The sequence below is a fragment of the Charadrius vociferus genome, unplaced genomic scaffold (genome assembly GCF_000708025.1).
Source record: "Charadrius vociferus isolate BGI_N301 unplaced genomic scaffold, ASM70802v2 scaffold1036, whole genome shotgun sequence".
Taxonomy (NCBI): domain Eukaryota; kingdom Metazoa; phylum Chordata; class Aves; order Charadriiformes; family Charadriidae; genus Charadrius; species Charadrius vociferus.
This window is the reverse complement of record NW_009648816.1, coordinates 272,728-282,479: the sequence shown is the minus strand read 5'-3', so window position 1 is coordinate 282,479 and position 9,752 is coordinate 272,728. Positions and strand designations below refer to the sequence as shown.

Below are 9,752 nucleotides of genomic sequence, written 5' to 3'. Positions count from 1 at the left end.
AGAGCTGGTGCTGAGGGACATGGGTTAGTGGTAACGTGGCAGCGTTGGGTTAACGGTTGGACTCAATGATCTTAAAGGTCACTTCCGACCTCAGCGATTCTGTGATTCTACAATTCTAAGAGCAACCAGCCTCTGCTCAGCCCCGTGACAGTGAGCACAGGAGCCGGCAGAGCCAGGGCCTGACCGTACCTTTCTGTGCTCGTGGTCAATCATGACGTTGTGTGGCTTGACGTCTCGATGCATGACACCCATACTGTGACAGTAGTCCAGGGCCTGCAGACAGAACGCGTGCTGTCAGAAGGCCTCCTTCTGCCTGCGGAGGCAGCAGGATTGGGCCGAGAGGCTGTGGTCGGAGGCAGCAGAGCCGGCGGCGAAGGACAGACCCCGAGGCCGTTGTGGGACCGAGCCAGCCGGCTCCCTTGGGCGGCACTGAGGTCAGCCCCTGCTGCCGTGATGCCTGTCCTAACAGCACAGACGCATTCCCCAGGGACCTCCAGACCTTGGACCTATTCCAGATCCTCTGCAGTCACCTCTGGCGCAGTGTCCGGCATGGCACTGTCACCTTTCCTGGGAGGAGACCACTAAAATCCGCCCTGCAGCCCCATGTCCCAGCCCAAACCCAAGAGCTGGAGTGTGACTGAGCGGCAGCGATGGGGGGCAAACCCCACCTCCCTCTCCAGCCCTGTGCCAGCCCTGCCGGGGGAGACGTCACGCCGAAGGAGACCTCCTTCAAAGGTTGCCATCTCCCTGCAAGCGCCTGCTCTGACCGAAGCCTGGCAGACGGGACACTGCAGTCGATCCTGGCCAGTCTCTGCCAGCGGGGATGGCTGGGACCAGGAAGGAACGCTCTGGGATAGGGTTTCCGTGCCCTTGGCTCTCCCACTGACCACCCAAACAGGCTCCAGCGTGGCCCTGGCCCCGACGGCGGCCTACAACCAAAGCCGCTTCCAAAAGCAGGTCCCAGCGGAGGCAGAAGTCTTGTGAGAGGATGCCAGGGAGATAACTAAGATGACTTCTGCTTCTCAAGGACAGGGTGACCTTGCACTCTGAGCCCCTCACCAGCGTGCTCCACAGCCACCTGCCTCTGAGCCTCCCCTTGCACGGTGGCCCAAGAAGCCACCTCACGTGAACGTCCGGGCAATGGTCCAGCAGGGTTTAGTAGCCAAATAAGCTTCACTCTCTACCGCCCACTGCCGCATGTGGACTCCTTGGGGGAGATTTAGCAGCAGGTCTCTGCTCGGGTGAAGGTTTTCTTTGGGACTATGGATTTCCCAGCCATCCCTGGGAGCTTACCTTTAAGATTTCATACATGTAGAACCGGATGTCAAAATCGGATAGCGTCTGGTACAATTGCTGGAAGGATGGAGACAAAGAGACAGGTTAACAAAACACAGCATGCTGACTCTGTGAGCCACCACTGCCGTGCGCAGGAGCCAGGCTCCTCGTGGAGGCACCAGCCGCAGACACTCGTGGAGCCACAACTCGAACCCAGAGGCACTAAGCAGCCAGACGGCACGCGGGCAGCTTTGTACCCGCTTTGCACCCCGAATTTCCCCATGCACATGGCAGGGAGGAGGCAGCCTCTCGGTCTGGCTCACCAACCTTTGGAATGTCCGTGTGCCCTCCCTGCTTCCACCCAGAAGGGGAGCAGGGAGTTTCAGGACCCCAGTGAGACCCAGCACCTGGATGGATTCAGTCTCCCATCCTGGGGACAGGGGATGAGGATGGGAAAGCATGCCTCACTGCCCTCGCAAAACCCAGAGAACAATTGCCCAAGACAGCCCTTGGGGCAAGCCTTGGGGCCAAGAATCAGGGAGAAAAGGGGTCACAATGGGACTTACAGCGCATTAATTACTCAATGAAAACAGAACTGAGCAACCACAGGCAAAGCGGCTGCTGGTTTACCAACTCCTACAGCCCAGCTCGATCACCCTCCTTGTCTCCTTCCACTCAGCCCAGGACGAAAGCTGCAACAAACCCAAGCTGGCAAATTGGCCAACACCAGATTGCAAACACAAGCCCACGATGGCCAACTGCTGGAGCAGCGTGGCCGACAAGAGAGACTTGGGGATGCGCCCACACAATCCCCAACACCAGCACTGTACCCCTCGCTCTTCCCTTAACTGTAAAATGTAAAAAAGAGCAGCTGGCTGCAGCTCCAAATCCCCTGGCCCCTCCGAGACAGAGATGCCAGCCATTTCTGTGCCACCATGTGCCTCTGAAACAGAGGACTATTCCCTCCGGGCCACCAGACAGCGTCAGAGCCGGTTGGGAATCCCCCTGGTAGCCCAGGTGTGGTGCCTGCTCTGCAGCAGAACCCGGAGGAGCTCTCTGAGACACACCATGATCAGATTCAGGAGGTGTCTGCAATGACGGTGGTCGCTCACCTTGAAGTCTGTGTTGTTGACATGCTCAAAGACCAAGGCAGGCGTCCGAGACTGTGGGGCAGCGATATCAGTTTGAAACACAGAAAAGAAAAGAGAGGTTTAGTCTTCCTCAAGGCAGGAGAGCACAGAAGGGGGCAGGAAGGTGGGCAGCTGCCCTGTCTCCAGCCTACGGACGCCCCCTGGACCCCCCCGGGAGCTCCTGCCCTCGCCACCCTGGGTCCTGCATGCACTGCAACACACACGGCTGCACGAGCTGCTCTCGGGAGTGTTGCCTAGCATTTAGCAGCATCCAGCGCATTAGGAGCTACAGGGAGGTGATTCCTCCCCTCTACTCCAGTGAGACCCCATCTGGAGCACTGCCTCCAGCTCTGGAGCCTCCAACATGAGGACATGGACCTGGCGGAGCAGGGCAAGAGGAGGTCACCGAGATGCTGCAAGGGCTGGAGCCCCTCTGCTGGGAGGACAGGCTGGGAGAGTTGGGGGGGTTCAGCCTGGAGAAGAGAAGGCTCCGCGCAGACCTCAGAGCCCCTTCCAGTGCCTAAAGGGGCTCCAGGAGAGCTAGGGAGGGACCCTGCATCAGGGAGGGGAGCCATGGCTCCAGGGGGAATGGCTTGACCCTGATAGAGGGGAGAGTTAGGTGAGATCTGAGGAGGAAATTCTCTCCTGTGAGAGTGGTGGGACACTGGCGCAGGTTGCCCCGAGAAGCTGTGGCTGCCCCATCCCTGGAGGTGTTCAAGGCCAGGTTGGATGGGGCTTGGAGCAACCTGGGCTGGTGGGAGCCCAGGGCGGGGCGGGACTCAATGATCTTCAAGGTCCATTCAACCCAAACCACGCTATGATTCTATGATCTTTACACCACCACATGTGCATGTGCTTTGTATGTACCCACTGGGATCAATTCACCCACCTCTGGTTGCCGAAGGGGACCTGGCCAAGCTGGGTCAGGGCAAGATGGGAAGCAAGGGAGTGCTGGAGGTCTGGTTTGTGAGTGTGGTGCCTGCCAGCATGGCCAGGGCTGGCTACGGTTATACCCTGGGATGGGGCTCCCTCGTTTCGCCTCAGCCAGCAGCAACCCGATCTCACAAAGACTTCACAGAAACTCCGGCAGAAAGGAGAAGGGGGCAGTGGGGGAGCTGCACCGCCCCAGCCAGGGCTGCCCAAACCACCGCAGCCGAGCAGCATTTTCAGAAACACTGTAAGTGGAGGAGGCACACAGACACCCCCCCCCAGGGAGCCGAGCGAGCTGCTGTCACATTTTCTGACTTGTTTCTATAGGGTTTGTTTATGTAGGGCTCTCCCCACCCCTTCCCCTTTCTCTTTGATCTCGCAGAGGGATGTTGGACCTCCAGGCAGGACTCCCAAGGTCTGTGTGCAGGCAGAAACCCCCCCCTCTCTGTCTGCGCAGCCCCTCACAGCCCCAACACAGCGCGGTCAGCCCTTTTGTCCAGAGACCACCCCCAGCCCTTCTGCAGAGGCCATCACCCTCAGCAGTCCTTCGATCTGCTGCTCCCCCAAAACGGCCACCCACCCCGATGCCGAGAGCCCACGTCCCCAGTTCCCAGCAGCATGGCCCCGCATGCCGGCCGTGTAATCTGTCCTCTCTCCTTCCCTACAACATGCTCTGTCACCTCGAACATCACCGGTGTTGCAGACCCCGTCTGGAAAAGGAGCAGTGGAGCGAGATCCTGTCCCCAGGGCCCCCGCTCACTGCTATCTCCCCACAAACAGCTGCCTTTCACGGCCCGTCAGAGGATTAAAATTGGCTCAAATACGCCCTGCTAATTCATCCTAATGCAGCTTTTTAATCAGCACGGCAGGCGGCACGAAGTCATGGGCCTTGGAGAGATTCAGCTGTGCTACATAAACACCACAGCTTTTATCAGTCTGCCGTGTAAAGCTCTTACCTCCGCTGCCAAAAAGTACGCTTCCCCAAGACCCTCTGGGTCCTACCTGTCCCTCTGCCCCGACTCGGGGCAGCAGAGCCCACCGCAGAACCCACAATCCTGCCCGGATCACACTGGCCAGATCAGAAACCAGCGGGGGATGGTGGGATACCCCATCTCTGCGGGGATAACAGAGGTAAAAGCCACCCCGGGGCAAGAGCCGTGAGAGTAGGAAGCGCCACAAAGGAAACATCATCGGTTTGCAGGAGGAGCAAAGGATCTTGGCGCACCGCAGAGCACCAAGGCACGAAGGTGGAAGACAGCCTCCCTCAGCCTTATCGGTTTGAGGATGGCACAACCGCAACCTCTGCCAGTTCACATATGTTGGCCACTGCCCGTCCTTCTCCTCAGCCTTCACAAAGGCAGGGAACGTCACCCAGCACACAGAAACCAGCGGTTTGTGACGCTGCGGTGGTAGGCAGGTCCCTAATCCAGCCAGCATTCCTCAAGGACTCCAGGGAGATCCCTCCCGAACTGCCTCCAACAGAAGCACCGGCACCCGGCAAGGGTCTCCTGACAAAACTCCTGCAGCACAAGACCCGGGTGGTTTGAAAGCTGAACAACCCACCGGGGAGAAGGCATCCTGTGCCCCCAGCCGCTGTTTCGGGACTGAGAGCAGCCGGCGCTGTAGGCGCAGCCCTCCTCCCCCTGCCACTACTGGATCAGCCAAAAATATCTCCTTCCATTTCTCCCCTCTTGTCTACCGCCTCAGCAGCGCTTGCACGGGGAACAGGCGCAGAGATCTCCCTGGGCCGATTTTGTCTGCCAGATGGGTGCCAAGTGGGCCAAGGAGTCAGTCCGAGCTCAGATTTAATTCACGGGGTGGGAAAGATTGCGAAGGACTCCCTCAAACCTTGCCAGCAGCGGGTGTCCAGAGCTGCCCCTTCCCCTTCCTTACCACAGGATCTTTCACTATGTCCAGCAGGCTGATGATGTTGGGGCCTCCTCGGAGATTCTCCAGGATCTTAATCTCACGCTTGATCTTCTTCTTTTTCACAGGCTGATAAAACAGAAAACGAGAGCCCGTTACCAGCAGACAGCCCTCTCCCACCACTCTGGCACACACCGCAGGAGAAGGGCGAAGGAGTGCGAGGTTCTTCAGTGGTGCAAAAGAAACTGTGAGGAGCAGGCACATTCTCTAGGTCCGTGCAGCTCGTGTCTGACCCTGAGCGGAGCGGGCTCTGCGTCCCCAGGAGAGCGGCTATCCCCACACAGGGCACCCAGTGTCACCCAGCCCCATGCCAGCCCCATGGAAGAACGGAGGAAGCGTGATTCCACGCCACAATCACCCAAATCGCCGTGCAGAACGGCACCCTGTGAGCTCATCCCTGTTAACAGCTCTCTGCTTCCAAAGGAATGGAGTTTCCCACATTTGGGAGATTCTTTTCCTACAACAAAACGTTTCAAAGAGCAAGCTCAGTTTCTCCCAAGTCCCAGGTTTAACCTTTGACTGAAACTTTGGAAACGGTTACCCAAGAAAAGCCTAATCCAGTGAAAGAGCTGTAGCAGCCAAGCCCATCCACGCCTCTGTCACTCCTCAGAGCTGCCTCCCACGCAGCCTGGCCCACGCTACCCAGGGACGTTCCCCATGGCCGCAGGTGTGCCCCCAGATGCTCTGATGTGCCCCCAGAAGCCGACCTGAGTCTCTGTCCCGCCTCGGAAGATGGGGTGCTCTCTCTGCCTTTCCAGCTAGCTTTCTGCTTCTCCATCACAGGCTGGGCAAGATACAGCGTGAATATATTAATGAGGACATTCCTCACTCGTAACCCATCCCGAGCTTTTCTTAATGTGTGTTTCTGTTGTGCTCCTTAATTGCTATACTCCTTCCACCTCCACCGTTCCTCTTGCAAAGGCAGTATTCTTCAGACCGTCCCCATGCTATATCACTCATGCATCCTACAGACTGTAATTACACATGGCTTGGTGAGACCACAGAAATTAGCTTGCCACCGCAAGCTAAACGCAGCCTGTGAGCCTAACAAGCGACGAAATGGGAGAAGCAGGACTACCGGCGGGCTGCGTGCCCTGCCCAAGCTCCTGGGGCAGGGGGGTGTCCCTGTGCTCATCCCCAGGGCAGGAATCGTCTCCAGCTTACAGGCTGAGCCATTGTGTGGTGCAACGACCTTCCGTTGCGAGACGCTGCTCTGCTCATGCCGGGAAAGATCTCTGCACTCCTCTTTTCTCACTCTGGCGCAGGATTTTATGAACTTGGATCAGAACAGGACGAGAACTTGTGCCGAACTGGTGAGATTGTGACGTGAAACAGGCCCCAAAAAAGCCTGTTCCCTCAAGGACCCGCAGTCCCGGAGCGCTGCTGAGGTGCAGCTGCCTGTTAGGAGGAGATCACCACCCACCTCGCAGCGGTGACACCAGCGGGTGACAGAGAGGGCGGGCAGAGGGGACACAGGCAGGACACCCATATGAAGCTGGGCACAGGACTTTCCTTCTGCCTCCACTGCCCTCCCTGCCTCCCTGCTCCAAGCTCTGGTTTGCTTGGAAGCAGGTACGCAAGACTAGTGTAATTCAGTGAAAGAGCGCCAGCAGCCAACCCCATCCATGGCTCCGTAACTCTGGATTGCTTGGGAAGGAGAGAAGCTAGCTGAAACTTTTGCCCTGGGGACTCAGCTGAGATGAGATCACCCAAGTATCAACAGAGCGCTTCAAACGGAGAGGGCAGTTGAAGGAGGGGAAGACGCAGAAGCGTTGGCAGAGGAACACACTGGTAGGCAAACACACCTACCTTGAGGATTTTCACAACCACTTTCTCATTGTTGGTGATGTTGATGGCTTCAAAGACTTCACTGTACTTGCCCCGGCCGAGTTTCCGCACAAGCTGATAGTCATCTTGGTTGCTGTTGAGGAAACAAGAGAAATAAGAGATGAAGAGGTTGCGGCCGGCTCAAAACAGAGCACTGTTTGCTTTAGAGACAACACTTCTCCCAAGGGAAGGTCAAGATCTGGGGGGGTCAGAATATGGTAAGAGGAGAGCTACAGCATACCATGGTGCCCAGGACTGGCGAGAAGCAGTTACCACCGCAGAGGGGCATGCAAACCCACCGGCAACCCACCGGCGAGCACGGCTGCAGCGCAGTGCTGCTGGCAGAGTGCTGGCTCAGCAGTTTCCAGGTGGAGATGGACACCAGACCACCTCACAGGCGTTACGGGGAGCTCGGGGACAGCACCCCCCCCCCAACACCTGCAGGTACCACAGCCCTGCAGGCAAACCCTTCCAGCACGCCGAAAATGCCTCTGCCAACTTGCAACGCTGGCACGCTCCCAACCCAGCCTTAGCTCTCCTCCCAGCAGAGACGATGCCTTTCCACCTTTCCCTCTTCCCAGTTATGAAGAGGAGGCAGTGGGCTGCAAGGACTAGCTCACCTGAAACCCCAGAGCCCACCAGCCGCCAGTTAATGGCAGAGACTGACAAAATACCTGGTGTAAAAATTCCCCTAGGGCCCCTCCTTTACGCTGAGGTGCGAAGGATCTCGCACCCCCCAGGATTTGTAAAAATGAATATTCCATACAAGAAGTCGGAAGAAATTAAAGCAACTCTCACCCATAAAACCTCCACGTATTTAAATCCACAAAGGTCTAACCAAAGCGACCTGAGGGGACCGAAGGAAACAGCAGGAGTATCGGCAGTTATTTCTGCTCCACCAAGGAGGGCAGGCGCAGGGCCCCCGGTGGTTTGATAAGGATAAACAAGTTGAGGAAAGAAAGGGCATCACAGGCTGCAAAAGCTTGACTTCACAAATTGCTAATTACCAGAGACAATACAGGAGATGACTTGTCAGCACCTCGAGGAAAAGAAGGAGAGTTCAAATGGGCAGCGGAGCCGCGGCCCGGCGCAACCGACCAACCGCGCCAGGCTGCTCCGCTCCTCAACCGAAGGTCACGCTCAGCAAACGCGAATAAAGGGAGCGTGGTGAACCACGCGTTACAGATGGGGAGGATTAATTCGTCTTCGCTATGAACCAGACGGGGTCAACGCTGGGGAAAACATCCACTGCAAGGATTGTTCGGGTGAAAAAAAACCCTGCAGGATGCTCGCAGAAGACATGGAATTACCGTCCTGGAGAGCCTGAAGGCTCCCCAGGGCTCTGCCTGCCGCAGGGGATTTGGAAGTGGATAAAAAGCTTTTCATTTCTAGGTCACCGGTACCAGTGACCGGCACGCGTTGCAGCTAGCCGGGGTCTGAGCAGAGAGGAGGGAGAGCACCGGGGAGAGCTCCTAATCTGGCCCCGGCAGCAACCCCACTGCCAGCTGCTGGCCGCAGCAGGGGAACGTGTCCCTCGGTGCCCAGGCCGACACCGTAGCCTCAGCTAAAAGACTTATTTTATAGATTAAAGACTTATTTTATAGATTTTACCATGACCACCCAACAAAGAGCAGCCTGCGTCCCTGGCTGGCAGCGTTCCTTCAGCACTGGGCGCGCGGCTCAGGAAGGACGGTGCCGCTGAGCATAGGAGCCGTTTCTCGCTGACGAGCGCTACGTTAATAACTGAGGAGCCCCTGCTGGCCCTTTGCCCGGCCCGTCGGCAAGCCAGCTGCTGTACAAAACAATCAACTGGTCATCTTCATTTCAAGTTCTCAGAGGCTCAAGTCCTCAGGGGAACTCTGATTAAAAAAAAAACGTCACAAGACTTTCACCTTCATCCTTTCAAGCTCCTCTTCGCTCTCCAGTACCATTCCCAAGCTCCCTGTTGTTGTTCCCCGCTATTCCTGTCGGCGGCCTGGGGCCAGCAGCGCTGAGGTTTTGTCGTAGCCACCCTTCCCAGCAGTAAAAGCCAAACCCTCATCACGCTTCTTTAATTAAGCTCTTACTTGTGTGCTTAACGCCAGGCACCCGGCGCTGTTTTAAATGCTTAAATACCAGTGGCTCCACTTGCAAAGCTGCGGTGGAGCCCAGGGCTCCCTCGGGAATGGGGACCTGCTTCCCACCATGGCCCGCCCCGGGCAGCGCCATCCCCAATGCCAAAAACCGAAACACCAGTGCCCGGCTCCGCTGGAGCGGCGACAGCGCCGGCGCCCAGGCCGTGCCGTAGGTCCCCCTCCTATCTCCCAGGCGTACCCCCATTCCACGACGTGCGACTCGTAGTCCCAGTACTCGCGGGGTCTCTGAGTGTTCACGTCTGCATAGACCCTGGCCCGACTCGGCACTGGCCCCGACATGCTTCCACGGCCAGAGGCGCAGTACCTCAATCACCCTAAAAACACAAACACACATGAATTGGCATGAGACCAAGGCACACTTGTGAGAGAAACAGGGGAAAGAGGGGGCGCGTGTCGGGGCTGCCGAGCGGAGTGGGTGGGCTGCAGAACACGAGGGTGGGCAGGAGGCGGCACGGCTCAGCCCCGCAGCGGGCAGAGTGGAGGGGACCCATGCCCGCGGCACCCCCCCGGGCCACCCTCCTGGCAGCAG

At 57.6% G+C, this 9,752-nt stretch overlaps 1 protein-coding gene across 2 annotated transcripts in view; it reads right to left on the bottom strand.

Annotated features, from left to right (window-relative positions):
* Positions 1-9,502, bottom strand: part of LOC104288092 (casein kinase II subunit alpha-like) — a 15,200-nt gene extending 5,698 nt beyond the window's left edge. For both annotated transcript variants that reach the window (XM_009886844.1, XM_009886843.1), the window contains exons 1-6: positions 9,402-9,502; positions 7,071-7,182; positions 5,229-5,330; positions 2,388-2,438; positions 1,294-1,353; positions 190-273 (exon numbers count right to left, since the gene is read on the bottom strand). In XM_009886844.1, the coding sequence (XP_009885146.1) occupies positions 190-273; positions 1,294-1,353; positions 2,388-2,438; positions 5,229-5,330; positions 7,071-7,182; positions 9,402-9,502 (510 nt within the window). The remainder of the gene's footprint in view (positions 1-189; positions 274-1,293; positions 1,354-2,387; positions 2,439-5,228; positions 5,331-7,070; positions 7,183-9,401) is intronic.
* Positions 9,503-9,752: the final 250 nt, after the last annotated feature.